We start from the raw sequence: 19,025 nt of genomic DNA, 5'->3' as shown, positions 1-19,025 counted from the left end.
TCATCTCGAACTTTATGATCCGATGTCGCAGTCACATTTCCAGTTTTGCATTAAAAGACAGTGTCATCAATTAGAATAATATGTTCCGACAAGATATCATTTTTCTGTTTGAAGTAGTAAAACACTGTAGAGAGTGATGTATTACTTCGCGTTAAACTCTCAATTAGATTTGACAACGCAATCAATATTCTTGTTGCAAGTATAAATGTTTCTTTCTAAGCAACGTCTATAATATTCTAATCACGTTATAAACAGAACTAGCCTATTATAGCCTAATAGACAATTTATAATTCTGTATATTGTGCCGGTTAGATAATGTCTTGCTACACACAATACACATGACGAGGCATGGCGTTACTTATTAAATTGTATGGTATATGGCAGATAGAACTGATATCCTTGGCATACTTCTTTTCAACGATGAGAATTTTATGTCTTTCAGTTCACATCATACTTCTTTTCAACTTGTATAGACGGTTGCAGTTTATTTTAATTTTCTGCAAGTACAATATGTTATAAGGCTTTACTATTTTATCTAATCTACCCCAAACAGATGATTTTATAATGCTTTATTATTTTATCTAATCTACCCCAAACAGATGATTTTATAATGCTTTATTATTTTATCTAATCTACCCCAAACAGATGATTTTTTAATGCTTTATTATTTTATCTAATCTACCCCAAACAGATGATTTTATAATGCTTTACTATTTGATCAAATCTACCCCAAACAGATGATTTTATAATGCTTTACTATTTGATCTAATCTACCCCAAACAGATGATTTTATAATGCTTTATTACTTTATCTAATATAACCATCGGCTGATCAATAGCACACGCCAGTTATAGAAGACCGACTCTGATTGGTAGATACTATATCTTGCGCGCATTTGTTCTCACTCGCTATGCTTATCAGTTCTTGTGGAAGTTCTATTACTGACGTTATATGGATGTCCACTCATTATGTTATTAGAGTCTCGGGCTGTCTAGTGCCGGCTTGTGCATTCACACTGGTTTGGATGACGGATCACAAAGCAGTCATTTTCATCTGATATAGATTTCTCTTGCTCACTTGACTGAAATAATATGTATTAATAGTTACAGTCATTAACTAATGTGCATTAACAAATCGTGGATCATACGTAGTGTCTTTACTAAGGAAAGACAGACTTTGTTTTTCTTTTCATAAGAGATATTAGAGTGGCATGAAAAAGTTTGTCAAAATAGAGAACAAACGTTAAAGTGAGCAACAATTAAACCTAGTAAGAACAGACGTAAAGAAAATTCAGTGACGTGAAAATAATGTGCATGACATCATTTTAAACAACGATATGGGAAATAATCAGTAATTTTCACGATCAATAAATCAAGAGGAAATGTGGGAACTGACTATGTTTGTGATTCTTGGAATTAAAGGTAAGCTATCAAACTTTGGAAAAAAATACTTCTTCTACATACATTTTTATTCTCAAATTTTGGATGAAATATTTCTTTTACGCACGTTTTTGTCGTCAAAAGCTTTGCACAATAACGATACAAGTATATAACTTTCTCCCAAAATATTGTGTCTGCAAAACCTTTAGCATCACTAAATAAGGAACAAAATAATTTTGGTGCATTCCTGAAATCATATACAGGTCATCGTATGATGACATACAGAGGAAGATCTATTAATTGCAATGTCCCTCATATCTCTATAATTTTTTTATATTCACTGATTTTGATACAAGTCGTCTATCTAATACACTGCACATATTACTAATGTCACTGCACCGCCACCACCACCACCACCCACTCCCCAAGGAATTTCTTGAAGCAAATTTTCAAATAGATTCAGATTATATGTACATTTTAAGTAGATAGGACATACACACAGATGAAAACATTGTCAAGAGTGGCTAAAATATATTTGCTTCCCATCTGAAACAAAGGGCCAAGGTAACCAAGTGATCTAAAGCGCTCGCCTTCATTGGTCACTGCCATTTCACCTCTGTCCGCGTGGGTTAGAGTCTCCTTCTCGGCCAATGTGGGTATGTGAGAAAGCTTGTCTTGCGCATCCCGTGGGTGGGTGAGTCTTACTGGGGTTTTGACGGGTTCTTCTTCCACCAGATATACTGGCCCCCGTGTATGGCCTATCGTACGCTGAAAAAATAATCCATGAATAATAACGACGAGTGAAATATCCCCCTGAAATCCCAAATTGCACTATAATTATAACAATGACAAATTTATCTCACACATAATTGTGCATTTTGTTCAATTAATGAACGTTTTCGCATGAACACTGAAAAGATAATTTATTTTTGTTGGAACATTTCTTGCGAGGATTGATATATTTAATATTGTTGGAATACGTATAAAATCATCACAAATCGGTCAGAAGTTGAAAGAGATGAGAGCGTAACAGCTTTAAAGTAAGGTTTTACTGAGTTTATCTGTCACAATGGTGCTTATTTACCGGGTTTATATCCGCATTTAAATATAAATTATCTGACACTGGCAAAGGGCAAGGTTGAGTATAACAGAATGTGCACATAACTTTCGATAGTCATTGAATTTTTGCTTGTAATGAGCACTTACCCATCTTCCATCAACCCATTGTTTTCATACATGATTACGAGCTGAATGATAGATATAATGACTAATTAAATATGGAAATCAGACAAGCAGGTAGGTTCTTTGAAAGAGAATATGTAAAAATTCTTGATGAATAATACGTGACTTCAAGCGTGCTTGGTTTTATTTTAGGTATTGCCTTTTGGCATTTTTACGGCATATCCTGATTTCCTATATAAATGTACAGGGTCGGAATAGTTTAAGATGTATTTATCTAGGGTTAGAAAGAGAGACAAAAAGAGAGATAAACAAAGAGAACAAGACAAAAAGAATAGGAATAAGCACAAATTAGGTCTAAATATGGAAATGTTACATACATATGGATATATATATATATATATATATATATATATATATATATATATATATATATATATATATATATATATATATATATATATATATATATATATATATATATATATATATATATATATATATATATATATATATATATATATATATTCTTTTTCATAGAAGGGAAGTGAAAGTAGTATAAGAGGTGATATCTCCATAGTAGCGGTGCCACTTCTATCGCCACTCTGAGGATATCAATTTGTGCCACGATCATAAATATTTATATCTTAGTACGAAATATATAATAACATGTAACAATTATTATGCAGAAAATGGTCTTTTTTAAAACTGTATATACTGTTAGCGCCCAGTAGAATTCGGTAAATCTTTGTTGTTAAATGAATGTTTCATTGAATTCAGTCTTAGAGATGGTGATATTAACCTTAGGTTCTATTGAATTCATTCTTAGAGATTAATATTAACCTAAGGTTCTTTTGAAATCAGTCTTAGAGATTAATATTAACCCCAGGTTCTTTTGAAATCAGCCTCAGGGATTATGATATTAACCGTAGGTTCTACTGAATTCAGTCTTAGGAATTGTTATTAACCGTAGGTGCTACTGAAGTTAACTGTTCTTTATGCCATTGTCAGGGTTTAAGTTTCAGATTCTCTAAGTATCCTGGTCTTTGGCATCAAGTATATCACAAATTGTGTTCTGCTTTTATTCATAATTACTGCAATGTTAATACATAAACCTTATGAAACAATGTAGAAATTACTTCCTGCATTGTTTTAGCATGAGCCACAGCCTGACAACAAATGTCACTAAAGTCTTATGCTGGAACGCTATGTAACTCTTAAACCGAGAAAGTCGTTTTCATCTAATTGGAAGCAAACGGATAAGGGAGCAATTTCTTTCAACACATGGTCGTGTACAATACTAGTGGCATATGCAGTTTGTTTGCATTACGTTAGACACTCCTATCCCTCTTTCTGTGATCACCCATCTTGTAGCATTATTAAGTTCATGTGTTTTGCAGTGCCGAAGACAGTCATTATCCAGCAAAATGGAACCCCTCTCCTTTAGAATCAGTTTGTATAATGCATAATGTTAATAGAAAAGGAGTCTCATAGACTGGTACTGATGCATACTGTCAGTCGAAAAGGAGTCACGTAGACTTGTGCCAATACATACTGTCAGTCAAAAAGAAGTCACTTAGACTGGCACTCATACATTCTGTCAGTCGAAAACGATTCACGTAGAATTGTACTAATACATACTGTCAGTCGAAAAGGAGTTACGTAGACTTGTGCTGATACATACTGTTAGTCAAAAAGGAGTCATGTAGACTGGCGCTGATACACATTCTCAGTCTAAAAGAAGATTCTGGAAAAAAAAGTTCCTTTAGTTTGTGTTAATTAAATCCTTTAAACTGTACCTTCTGTTTGCGGTATCTATACCCTTAGAACAATTTCTCTCCGGCTTACAATTATTATTACTATACCTGTTTACATTCGTGGAAATTTAGAGGTTTCCTTATCGAATTTTATATCCCAATATGCGTCAGACTGGTTTTATATTCTTTAATTTTATCTTCGAAGTAGACATATTAAGCCATCTCAGTTGTATAGCAAAAAGAATGGATAAATTAGATGACGCCATTTTATTCTATACATGACTTGTGACTGTTTTGTAAGCAGGAAACTAGCTCACCTGATTAGTCCCCACAACATTCCGGGCTTGATAAGATAATGGTGTTGACATTATACTCTTGCTCTCTCTCTCTCATCAGCGCTTTTTTTTTTTTTTTTTCTGAGCGGTCAGATTTTTTATGTATTCACTAAGGCGATATTAATCCGAATTCAATCCAAACAAATGCACTGTTAAGCCGCAGGGAGATGTTTTTATCTGAATAATTTGCTGTAATTGTTGACCTAAGTGACAGTACAAACAACATCCAGCTTTCAGCTACTTGTACTACATATGCATGATATTTACGTTTTAATGAATGGGCCTTTTGAGTGATTTATCATGATTACTTGCAGACTATTAATAATCTTTTTTGATTTAGAAATCAATATATATCTGCTCACTTTGTATTTTATAAACAATATATTTCAATGTGTTTTTACTACGTACTAGATTAGTTACTTTATTTAAAATGGAAGTGTTGAAATGTTTAAAACTGAAGTGTAAAAATGTTTAAAATTCTTCCTGTAGGGAAACTGGTTTTTTTAATGACCAAGATTTGATGACTCAACAAGATATGCGAATATCAAAGATTGATAGGTAAAATCTTTGCTGACAACAAAATGCTGTTTTCAATGAAGTTCACAGCGATTTTAAACTGCTAATAACACTTATACTAGAGCTCTCTGAGGGAAAGAGACATGTTTCAATTGCATTTCAAATTCTTTCCTGCCAGGAAATAAGTCACATTTGCGATGGGAATTTCTCACTTCAAATCTTGACATAAGGACAATAGATTCTTGACATGACAACGAGTTTCCACTTGCTTGTAAATAATGTATTTATATCATTGATTTGTATTTATTTAAATTTATAAGGCTCATTATAAGAAAGGACACCTTAACTAAAGATGGTCTCTGGTACTTGTGCCAATATAATTTCATCTATCACGTAAATACTTACGAAGAAATATCAACTGGCACTCAGTGTCCGCGATGAGATAAAGGATAATCTCAGTCAAATGATTCTAAATTACTACACCATAATTTGTGCTGAGGGAATTTAAATCTACAACAGAGCAGCAGTGCAATAAGGGCCTCAAATACCGTGGCATCATAATAATGTGTAATGCATTGCCTGGAATAATAGCGGAAACATTTTACGTTTCACTCTGTAACATCAGCATACACATAGACAAATGAGTTACTTTTTCACGCACTGGCTGTGTTCCTCACTTACAAGAGAGAAAACAAACAAGGAATTTTGTGTTAACGTGAAACGGATTTAAACGTTTTTATTTATGAATGTCGCATGAGTTCTGAATTTAAATTGTTTAAACTAAATCTAAATCTTCAATCAAAACAAAAACATGGTTAATATATCCTTGAAAATATTTCCTTGAAAATATGTATGCATATTGATGAAAAAACTTCACCTTAAAGAGATACATCTTTATTTCTCTTTTTATGCTAGTTTAACAACTGTGTAGGTACTTTTACTTTATTTTATTTCAGATACATAATTGAAGGGTTTACTCTTGTAGGTGAATGTTACTCCAATGTTATTTTGAGGTCTGTATTTTGAGGTCTGTAGTTTGAGGTCTGTACTTTGAGGTCTGTAATTTGATCTCTGTATTTTGAGGTCTGTAATTTGATCTCTGTATTTTGAAGTCTGTAATTTGATCTCTGAAAACAACGCGTTCGTAAGGAAAAATGCAAGAAAGAACCTGACCAGTACGATATTAAAACTCCCGGGGGTGCGATTAAAAGGATATATTTCAATAGAATCGTTCATAAACCATATGCCAAGTGGACAGACAATATGCATTCATCATGCATATGAAGAGTTGTGGGATCGATTGACAAGAATATGTATCATGGTGAGATCGATTGACAAAACTATTTATCATTTTGCGATCAATTTACAAGATGATGCATCATGGTGCGATCAATTGACAGGACAGTGTATCATGCAGTGTATCATGGTGCGATCAATCGACAAGACGGTTTATCATTGCTGAATACTGGGCTTATCACATTCGATATGTTGACAAGCGAACCACGATATGATGAAATCGTCAAACTACCCATACTTTTCCGACATTTTCGCAATAGTTTCACCATTGGACGAGCTCATTATACGACCAATAAATTCGTTTAACACTTTCGCAGGACTTCCACTAAATGATGTTCTCACTATAGGACCAATATGCGATACTTGGACAAAACTGCTATCAAATGATAACGTCATCGTACGACCAATCTTCATCTACCTCTCTGACAAGAAGTCAACCAGATGGCAAGCTTTGGTGTTCCTTATTAGGAGAATGGTGTTCCGTATTAGTAGAATGGTGTTCCGTATTAGGAGAATGGTGTTCCGTATATGGAGAATGATGTTACTTATTTGGAGAATATACATATATTTTTTTAACTTTTCCAGACTTTTATTTATTACAGATATTTTGCTAATATTGCTAATATTGCAACCGGTCAACAACATGTTTTATTACTCCCAAAGTCAGTCATTGTTGGAGGTGGGGGTGGTTTGTATTATTTTCTCTTATGCACCATTCCAGCTTCTGAAAACAAATTATCCACAAAGGTATGGAGCAAACAACCTCTTTTTTTTAAAGAGAATGTCGATAAATATCGGTCCTGCAATTGAGAAAAAAGTTATCTGACTACAGTATCCTTCCAAGTCTACCAATGCAAATATCCGGTCGCAATATCGTTCAGTCTAGAAAATCACTATCAAGGCGTACAAATGCAAACCGGTAGCAGAATAACACATTCGGAGTTAGCCCTACTCAGTTTAATATCGAACAATTTAAATATTTTCGTCTGCCATATCCAATACTGCATTTGTGGTGAATGTCGATGGTGGAATCGACGCTCTTTTCGATGGAAACGTTGTAAACAGTCTTATCATAATTCATTTATATGGATCTCCAGCAACTTCAGCTGACCTGACCAAGTTTACTTGTTATAAGACATGAATTTCCCCTACAGATCCATTTCATTACAAATTATGTTGTTACATGACTCAATCATTTCCACTGGATATCCTTTTCCTGGCAAATTATGTTGTTACATGACTCAAACATTTCCACTGGAGATCCATTTCCTGGCAAATTATGTTGTTACATGACTCAAACATTTCCACTTGAGATCCATTTCCTGGCAAAGTGTGTTGTTACATGACTCAAACATTTCCACTTGAGATCCTTTTTATGGCAAATTATGTTGTTACATGACTCAAACATTTCCACTTGAGATCCATTTCCTGGCGAAGTGTGTTGTAACATGACTCAAACATTTCCACTTGAGATCCATTTCTTGGCAAAGTATGTGGTCCATATGAGGTATTCTGTAGACTGGAAGGATGGGTCATTCTGAATTTTAATGGGTCAAATAAATATCAATTTCTGTATGTAACTGTCATGGAATTTTGCAACAGTGCTTCAACTCGCGCCTGACACTACTTTTATACAACTAAAATTGTAAATACGCAGAATCTGAACCAGACTTAAATAAAATCACGAACGCATTTGTTCTTCCAGTTTGGATTCTTTGCACTCAAAATAAAACTACGCGATAAGCATAATCTCAAATGGGAAATTATTTTACATTGAATTTATGAAAGTCTTTGAATAATGTCCAATTTGCCGGCCAAGATCCCAAGAGATCGACATTATTCAGTTCATTTTATAAATGTAAATATTATATCATTAGCCATTTGAGACTCCCCCCCCCCTCTCTCTCTCTCTCTCTCTCTCTCTCTCTCTCTCTCTCTATATATATATATATATATATATATATCGTTTATTATTGTAAATTTTCACTGGGCAAAAATATAACATCCATTTGTTTCTGAGATGTTCAGCCCTTTAGGAATGAATTCGAAAATGATGCTAGCAAACATCAGCAGAGTTAGGTGATATCAAGTAGTTTCGAACTTCCTCAGGCAGATGTGGAAATTAATATACACAACAGTTTTGATACCACATTTTTTCCTGAAAGTCCGGCGGGAAAACAAACCCGTTCTGTGGGCATATTTTTTGTAATTGCTCGCAAGCCGAGTATGTGATGCCAAAGGAGGGAGTCCGTTTCTCACGACCTTCACTGGCGGATTAGTTAGGAATACATTCATTACAAACTTTATCGAATTTAAAATCAAGAGTATCTAATAAAACAAATTTCTCTTGGCATGCCATCTTGTGCAAATCGGGAATGTTACCTTATTTACAAATATAATTCCACATGCCAATCAAACACCGACCTTTGGCAAGTACATCTTTCAATAACTCCCTCACGTACGTTTACAACGTAATGTCAACAGCTATATGCAGGAATCAGTGATCATAATGATAATTTATCAAATAACTATACCTATGTATATGTGTGTTTGCCATGTATTTCCCTATCCTTTAAAAAACATTAATATTTATTTCAAAACTTTATTTTAGTTTGCAGAAACAGTTTTCCTTAATTTGCTTTATTAAATGGAATCATGGATATTACTGCCTATATATTTGTTTTTCTTAATTTTTTAAATAAAATGGAGTCATCGATATTACTGTCTATATTTTGTTTTTTGTTTATTTCCTTTAATACAAGGAGTCATTGATATTACTGTCTATATTTTTGTTTTTTTGTTTATTTCCTTTAATAAAAGGAGTCATTGATATTACTGCCTGTATTTTGTTTTTCTTAATTTGCTTTATGATAGGGAGTCGTAGATATTACTGCTTATATTTTGATTTTCTTAATTTACTTTAATAAAGGCCTTATGGGAAAAAGTGAGCATCGCATATTTAGAAATTAAGTTCGTGTCAATATAAAGTATAGTCCAATTTTATTCCAGCTTTAACAGATTTATACAATATTTTCATATCCATAGCGCGTTTGCAATTAAACCCGAGGAAGCCGTACAAGGAGAACAAATATAACACTTGCTTATTTACTCATATGATAGGCCCCACAAATTTGGATAGTTTCTATCCAAGGTAATATGACACCCCAGTTGAATGGCCGTCTGCTATCAACATCCCAAGCCCATGGCTGTGTGAGCATGATGCTTTCCTCCAGGCTAGTGTAAACTACTGTATGCACCCGGTTATTAGTCCACAGAATGACCAAACATGCAATTGATGCAGGTGTTTGTGACATAATAACGTGTATTGTTTGGTATGCATTTCAGTGTATTATAAAGCCTTATTACTTCATGTTTTTTTTTCCCCAGCCACATATGAAAATATGTAATGGTTTTATGAACATAAATACTGTTACAGCCCACATTGTAATGTGTTGGCCTCAAAGAATGAGGCACATGCATCTTTTTTCATTTCAATGAATGTGCATTTTAAAAGAAGAAATTTTTATTTCAAAAAATCACATAATACTTTTAGAAGTTCTAAGACACCTGAATTTATGAAAATAAGAAGAAAAAAAACATTTGCTATGCCACAATTTTTACACATGTCTCTCTCATACTAAAACACTTTTGTACCACATATTATTAACATTTATTGCAGACTGAACTGACAATTTAAAAAAATCCGATGAGCGAACTTGATATTTATTTTCTTTTTGATGATCCAAATCACACTCCAATAAGACTCATTACACACGCAGACACACACACAGACACACAAACACACACACACACACACACACACACACACACAGGACACGTAACCAGCATTAGGGTGACATATGCCACAGAATAGTATTAGGATGACAGAATGACACCATATTGTGTTGTGTAACTGTAGCACATATTTGTATATGAATTTATCAAAATACATTATATTTCTTATTATCAATCAGCGATATCCATGTTTTAAACAACAAAGCTTATTTTTAAACGAAAACACATTTGTCACCTTTATACTGCGTCGCCATAAAACTTACATTCAATTGTGATAGTCAAAACATCCTTATGACGACAGAATGTTCACACATATTCAGTTTAATCCAGCATTAAGGTGTCAGTGTTTATAAGGCTCCTGTTGCCATACCAAGCAAAACCGGAAAGTCAAAGTATTTATTAAGATAATGAGAATATGTGCTTTTTCAAAACTGCTTTACAACGTCTGCACATCGATTTGCAAAAAAAAGTCTGTATGTTTAAGTGTCATAGGGCGCTGCAGGTGTGTAATCACTGTATATTTAGGACACATGTATAGATCTATTAAATTTTGCCCTCTCCCATTCCCTTTATTGAAGTGACCTGAATGTGATATTTGTTTGAAATGAGCGAATAACGGGTAGATGAAAATACGGAAACGAAATGTATCATTTAATCACTCTACGATAGCAAAATGTAATTTTATATTATACTCAAACGAACTGATAGCAATATGGATAATAGACTGGAATAGCAGGTTTCTTACTGTATCCTGCGCGATATTGACATGTTTAGGGTTTTATCCCGATGTTTATTCTTGGGTGTGGGGTGTGGGTGGGATAGTGTTTTTTTGTACATTCGCACAGAAAATAAAAATGTAGCAGGCTAATAAAGCAATCGAAGATTGTACAATCCTGAAAATCCTATTAATCTAATTTAATTTTAATCAAAGTGATAATACCTGTTAGGCTTCTGATTTTGAGTTTGAGTTTGATTTTTCCTTAAATACGGAGCCATGAACTTAGGTATTCAATACCTGCAAGGATCCGTTAGCAAGGTAGTATTTTTAGTAATCTCTAATATCTCCAGTTCAAAAGGTTACAAAATTGAGTTACAGTTTGTTGATCAGTTTCATCATATTATTCCGACACAAATCATTTAACTACGTTTGAAACATTCCTCCTGTAACACCAAATTGGTAGTTGTAAGTACAAGTACAAACCAAAGAATTAATTTAAATGGTCTATCTGAATCTAAGTCACGGCTGAGCTATACAGGCTGTACTATTTTCTCTTCTAGCTCTATAGATTTATATGTGGAATATTCGACTTTTCCACTAAATAAAGCTTCATGAGGTGCATTTATAACATTATAAATTATTGTGACCATTCACAATTAAATATACAAACAACATTTGAGGTACAATAATTTCTTCTTTCTTTTCTTTCATTTTTTTTGTGCGAGCACTTTTTATATACTAGAAACGATTAGCGTTGCACAGAGATCTTCATTAAGTGATAACATTGCATCACGAAGAAGTCATACAAAGTAGTAAATCAATAAATATGTATTTTCATGATACCGACTTTAAAACTATACTGGTGTATATACCCGGTTTTGACTTGTTCAAAGACTTAGGTTATCTGTGTGTGTGTGTGTGTGTGTGTGTGTGTGTGTGTTTGTGTGTGTGCTGCCACGAAATTAAGGAATTAATATATTTAATTTTCACGTAGAGGACGGACACCAATATTTTCGGCGAATAAAAGACTTCAGAAGCCTCTATGTCTCGTAATAAATCATATCAGCCATCACAGTTCCAAGAGTACACATACTCTGATGTTATCAAAGACTGTCTAATTTTTACAATGAAAGTAAACAGAGTTGCATGTTGACTTCTTTGATTCATACACCATATGTTACTCGTGTTTATTTCTTGTCTTTTCTTAACAGGCAAACAATTGTTTGGTGCAACCTTATACCGGAAAAAGACTCAAAATAAATAATGTAATTTAAATTTCGTGAAAAATTAATGAAGAGACATCATTAATGACAAATACATGGGAAAGAAGGAAAAACGTGTATATCTTCTGTGATATTTTCTTAACACACAGTTTCCATGGCAAAACGCAAGCGAACACAAAACTGTCAGATATTAAATCAAGCCACCTCATACTTTCAACATCCATTAAGCGAAAATTGTCCAGAGAAGAAACCCTTGTTGTCTGCTGCTGTGCCTGGCTGAGTTGTTACAAAATCAAACAACAACACTTATCTAGCAAAAATAAATTCATCTATAGAGCAACTTACGGACTCTTCAACGTTGATAACACACCATACAAGTTGAGAAACTGTTATTCTTGGATGTGATGCACAATTTCCCAAAGCTCATCGTCTGGGGTTCAAGATCAGTTACTAGTATCTGTATTAACACTTTCTCAGCTTAGATAATCTGATATAGTTGTCACTATCAGCAACCGTCATTTGTCGAAAGAAATGTAATTCTAAAGATGAACTACGTTTAGAATTAGCCAGTTTCGTGTTAAAGGTAGTCTATATTTTAAACATGCATTGGAAAAACTTCCTCGATGCAAGGTTCAAACTACGACAGAATGGTTGTTGCAAGGCCAGATGTTCGAAATATATTCAATTTAGCAAACATTCATATCAAGAGAAAGAACCCAGATGTGTAAGTAATTACTTGCCTAAAAAACAACAACAGATGTCCCGACATGTAATACTATACTTCTGCATGACTTATGTCGCGACTAATAATTTGAGTATTAACAGATGAAAAACTTGTATACAGCACAGAGCACTATTTTATATGCGCGAGTTTAAAACTAATTTGAGGTAGTCTTCGTGAATCGTTGTTCCCAATTTGCACGAATCCGTACAAAAGTTGCGCGATTCACGCATTTGCGTCACTGATTAGTGCACGTAGCATGTAAACAACTAATACCAGATCTCGTACTCATGGCGACAATGAATATCTGAGCGAATTGTTTCGTGACCGTGACAGGTGTTTGTTGACAGTGGAATATAGATCAAACAATGACTATATATATATATATATATATATATATATATATATATATATATATATATATATATATATATATATATATATATATATATATATATATATAACAACCGACCTGCATACGTTGGTTAAAGTTCGATTGTGAGAAACTTATAATCGGTTAAAGTGTGTATTGGTCGAAAAATGACTGAGACCTACTGTTTCACGATTGATTCAGTCGGAAATATTTTGTTTAGAATCTGTCCCACTCGCCTGAAAAACAATAATGAGAACTTGAAAAATACTTCCATAAAAGACGGATAGAAATACAGGGAGAATCCTTTCTGGAATTCACATATTGGAAAGGCACACAGGAAATAGATATAACCGGAATACCTAGAGAAAGAATATCAGGGACGACGACAGTAATGGTTGCAATAAAAGTTCAAAATCGTGGAAATTTTGCAACGAATATATTCAATCAACCGGAAAGGGGACGAAGGTTATATCGTACGCACAAGAGGAACCCAGCCTATATTACCGTTTGGAGATTTCAATATTGCGGGAGAAACAGTTACAATCAAAGAGCCTACACCTATCTTACGCAAAATAAAAAACAAAAACTGGAGAACTACACATTTCAGACATACCACTAGAGATACCCTTGGAAGCAACAGCTGAGAAGTTTGAGACAAAACTGAAAATCAAAGTGATATCTTCAAGACTAGAAACCATCCCTATGACGTCAATCTACAATGGAGCGAGAATTTTGAAAACAGAGATGAGTACACTATCAGAGGTGAAACAAGTTTTTTTTTCTACATGGCTTTTTGGCCAAGACATGGTATAAGGGGTGTATTTACCATCGAAAATGCAACAAATGCGAACAGACAGGACACACGCCTCATAATGTTAGAATAACCCAGAAAACAATGCGGCAAGCAACACAGAAAACAGAAATAATAGTCAGAAAAGACTGATACTACTGAGGACAAATCAACAACAACAGAGAGGACAAGACCAAGGTGAAATACAAACATCAAATAAATCACAACAACAACAACCTGGAAAACAACAACTAGAACAAGAACAAGAAATATTAACTACAACACAGCTGCGAAAAGAACAAACACAGCATCCACAACAACAACCGCAAGGAAACCAAAAGCAACAACAACATGTTGGACAGAAAAGCAAACAAAAACAACGAGAAGAACAAGAACAGCAGAAAAATACAATGCTTACGAAACCAATAACTGACCGGAACGCACAGGCCCCAATAAAAATAACATCAGCAACAGAGATTGGAGTGACAAATGTAACAACAAAAACAACAACAGCAGGACACGTGACAGAGAATAAAGACATAGCTAATAATACAAAGCAGCAACAACTACAACAACAACAACAAAACCAGCAACGAGAAGAGCAGCAAGAAAAACTGATTTCGAATCCAAGACCAATAGTACAACAACAAAGTCAACAGGAAACCACAACAACAAATAGAACGGAACAAATAGAAGCAACAGGAAAAATGCAAAACTCTCAAGATCCCAAGCAACAATGTCAACAGCACCAGCAACAACAACAAGGAAAAACCTTACAAGCCAAATCGTTACCAATAATCTCGGCATACAAGGAAATCAGATACCCAAACCCTCAAAATCAATTCCAGCTGCAGAAATCCAAGAACAAAGAATGGAAAAAGACAGACAAAGAAGGAAAGAAATAAGAAGACAAAAAAGAGAACAAGAAGAAGCAGAAGAAATTTTTTAGCACTAGACGAATGTATAGAATAAGGGGAAAAAGTTTCAAATGTTGAAAAAAAAGTTTCAAATGTTGGAAAAACAAAATTATTATTATATAACAAAACCCACTTCATTTCAGATAACAAAACAATAGCAAACACTTAGAATTTTAAAGAACTAAGACATTCTAGAAAACAAGACAACACAGCAAACACTTACCATTATAAAGAACAAATCCATTATACGAAACAAAAACAATATAGCAAACACTTACAATTAGGGCAGGAGAGCCTCTCCACATGGTCTGTAAAGATCAACCGGAAAAAACACCCTCCAAAAAAAAATAAAAAATAATGAGCTCTATTTACATTGTGTGGGCTACATCTGGATAGGTTATTTATTTTAAAAAAGTACATTATGTTGAAGGCCCAGTTTCGAGTTTGTTTCTGTGAAAATAGGTTTATATCTTTGTCTAATCTGTTCATGAAGAAATTCATTGATATCTGTTCTTAAATTATCGTACATTATGTATAAATATGCATACATAAAATTATTTTAATGATATACGCTTCTCAAAAGTCCAAATATCGCACTTATATCTTCTTCAGCTCCCCTATCCGGTGAATTACAGTAAAGGTAGAGCAAAAATTGCGTCTTCTTCATACCAATGCGTATTTAAATTGCATCTTCTTCATACCAATACGTATTTAAATTGCATCTTCTTCATACCAGTGCGTATTTTAAATTGCATCTTCTTCATGCCAATGCGTATTTAAATTGCATCTTCTTCATACCAATGCGTATTTAAATTGCGTCTTCTTCATACCAATACGTATTTAAATTGCGTCTTCTTCATACCAATGCGTATTTAGATTGCATCTTCTTCATACCAATGCGTATTTAAATTGCGTCTTCTTCATACCAATGCGTATTTAGAGAGCATCTTCTTCATACCAATGCGTATTTAAATTGCATCTTCTTCATACCAATACGTATTTAAATTGCGTCTTCTTCATACCAATACGTATTTAAATTGCGTCTTCTTCATACCAATGCGTATTTAAATTGCATCTTCTTCATACCAATACGTATTTAAATTGCGTCTTCTTCATACCAATACGTATTTAGATTGCATCTTCTTCATACCAATGCGTATTTAAATTGCATCTTCTTCATACCAATACGTATTTAAATTGCATCTTCATCATACCAATGCGTATTTAAATTGCGTCTTCTTCATACCAATGCGTATTTAAATTGCATCTTCTTCATACCAATGCGTATTTAAATTGCATCTTCTTCATACCAATGCGTATTTAGATTGCATCTTCTTCATACCAATACGTATTTCAGTGTTTTGTGTATTAAGGCAAGCTATTATGTCTTTTACGTCTCGTTTATGGAAGACGTGTGACGGTTTTATTTACACAGTGGTTCAATAATATATTGTCTTTTATCTCTGCCGACCATTTTGAAATTATCGTATTTGTTAAAATGAAGGTCATCCAAGAAAGACAAAACCTGTTGAGTCTGCTGTCCCAGAAAGGGGCCAAAGGGTCAGTGCTCCATATGTATATAATTTTCATATTCAAAATGTATGTTACTATTATTAAAGTGCCAGGTACATGTACATATAGTACTCTTTACGCCCTATATGTCTTACATTTATGATTATGTTTGTGGCTACATATCCGGTACTTGTATTAGCTCTGTTATGCAAGTGGACCCGGATGTTTACATTTGATTAATACATACAATGTACATACAATGTACATACCGTTTGCTTCATCTTAAACAATTTTTGGTAGCAAAACGCAGATTTCAGATAATTTGTATGCGCATTAGATTAGTTCTTTTTATACAGTTATTGATAAATTGTGGAAACAATCACACATCTGAGCAATACAATCTTCCCAATGGACACATGTAAATACTCCAAAAGTTTAACATATCTCGCAAATTGATTTAAGTATACATGCAGTATCAACTAAAAGAGGGATGTTCTATAAAGACATACAGACAAGCAGGCAGGCATGCACAAAGTGTCAAGTATGTCATAGTATTATCAAAAATATAATCTTTCTTTAGAACTGAATTGGTCGAAAGCATATGCTGTCCGGTAAACTAAACATGCCTCCAGCTTGATTTCTAATGAAGTGCATTTAATACATTACGTTATCAGGGCTCTGCTTTGCATTTTGTCATTCAAAGGTTATTGAAACTATGCGTTCAAGTTTCATCTTTTCAAGATCATCGCTTCAGTCATTGGCATATTTTGATCATTTAGAGAGTTTTGATCCTTTAATTTCTTAGAGCCTAACAACTTTCGAACGGTGTAGGCGGTATCCATTTTTTTAAAAAAAAATTTAATCAAATTATCTGTCAAGCTCCTTCTTAAAACGGTTGAAAATTACTGAGAGATTGGCATGCTGTTTTATGTAATGGGTCATGATCGACGTATAACTGGAATACACATAAAATACTCAGACAGCCCCATTTTTTATTATTCTAATAAAATACTATGAGGATTTATTTATAGGACGTCCGGTCAACGCGACGGTTTTTTATAATTTTATAAACACATATCACGGACCTAAAAAAAAATATTTAATCGTGAATATTTAAACAATTACATTTTTAATAATTCCTACCAAATTTACAATGAATTTGCAATCTAACATGATCTGTGATATATTGCTAGATTAAGCAGGATTTTGATACATTTTGCCGAGTTACTGCCCTTAAGATACTTTGCACATTCAGATGATGCAAGCAGAAAACATATTAACCGAGGGAACACCATCTAAAAACATTGATGAAAAACAGACTGATTACTCACCATCTAAATACATTGATGAAATACGGATTGATTACTAACCATCTAAATACATTGATGAAAAACAGATTCATTACTATGTTAACTTGTAAATGGAGTTACAGATAGTTATGGTGCTGGCAGTTTCATATCAACGATTGTAAAATGAATGCAAATACTGAATGAAATGTAAAATATCAATGCATCCTGTTAGTTTGTACCTGGAATGTATGATTTTGTAATGTATGTATTTATTTTGTTTGCATAGTATGGCTGTGTCATTGTATCATAGTGTAAGTGAATAGAAGTTAATAAGGAAATAAAATAAATATATCCTATGTGCTAAAGTTTAATAAAATGTATCAGATAATAACTCATAGATATATAAATAGTTTATATACGCTTCTGTTAGGTCCTTTTATATTTATTTTTTTAAATTATTTATTCAGTTTGTTTAGTTTAAGTATTCTGTGCAAAATCCGACTTTAAGAGAGCACTGACTACTATTAAGTTCAGATCGGTGTCTTCTACTTATTTTCGAAAAGCTGCGCGTATTCTGTTTTGACGACGAATTTGATCTGACAGAAAAGTAATAAAAAGGTGTGTACTTCCATTTCAGATTAATTAAATATATCAACTTAAAACATTGTTTCTCAAACTTATAACATTCGCGCACACCGATAGGTCTTATCGGCTTACCCTTTCTCCCAGTGCCGTAGTGTTATATTTTTGTGCGAATTTTTAGTGATTTATTTTCTGTCACGTACCCCTTGAAACCCTTTTGCGTACCACACGTTTAGGATACATTACCTTAAAATATCTATTAACTTTGAAAAATAGGAAGCATTTTGGAAATGTCTCTGACAGTGGGAGAAAATGCAACCTGAACACACGGTTAACTTTTTCATAACAATATTTAATAAACAAGTGCATATCTTCAATTAAAATTTGTAAATACTAGTATTCGGTAATATATAACACCTGTATGAAACTCTATGTGAATCAGTCAACAAGGCAATGTACACAATGACAGCAAATATTAGGGTGACACAAATTTTGTAACCCTAATGCTGTTGTCAACATAACGACTATCCAGTGACAATAATCTGTCGCCGTAATAACGGTTGCGCTGTAACACACACACACACACACACACACACACACACACACGCACACGTGCACGCACACGTGCACGCACACGCGCACG

The 19,025-nt window shown here is 33.7% G+C and overlaps 1 protein-coding gene across 2 annotated transcripts in view; it reads left to right on the top strand.

The window, feature by feature from the left end:
• LOC149800859 (limbic system-associated membrane protein-like) overlaps positions 1-19,025 on the top strand; it is a 220,453-nt gene that overhangs the window by 116,940 nt on the left and 84,488 nt on the right. The window contains exon 1 of one of the 2 annotated variants that reach the window (XM_089954873.1): positions 937-1,421. The exons of the other annotated variant lie outside the window; for it this stretch is intronic. Within the exon in view, the coding sequence (XP_089810999.1) occupies positions 1,382-1,421 (40 nt within the window). The 5' untranslated portion in view covers positions 937-1,381. Of the gene's footprint in view, positions 1-936; positions 1,422-19,025 lie in introns of those variants that run through there. 2 annotated transcript variants of the gene reach the window in all.

Source organism: Sinohyriopsis cumingii, chromosome 4, assembly GCF_028554795.1.
Source record: "Sinohyriopsis cumingii isolate HCF-2022 chromosome 4, ASM2855479v2, whole genome shotgun sequence".
In the NCBI taxonomy this organism is placed as follows: Eukaryota; Metazoa; Mollusca; class Bivalvia; order Unionida; family Unionidae; genus Sinohyriopsis; species Sinohyriopsis cumingii.
The sequence above is the reverse complement of the archived record's forward strand: the minus strand, read 5'-3'. Positions and strand labels throughout refer to the sequence as shown.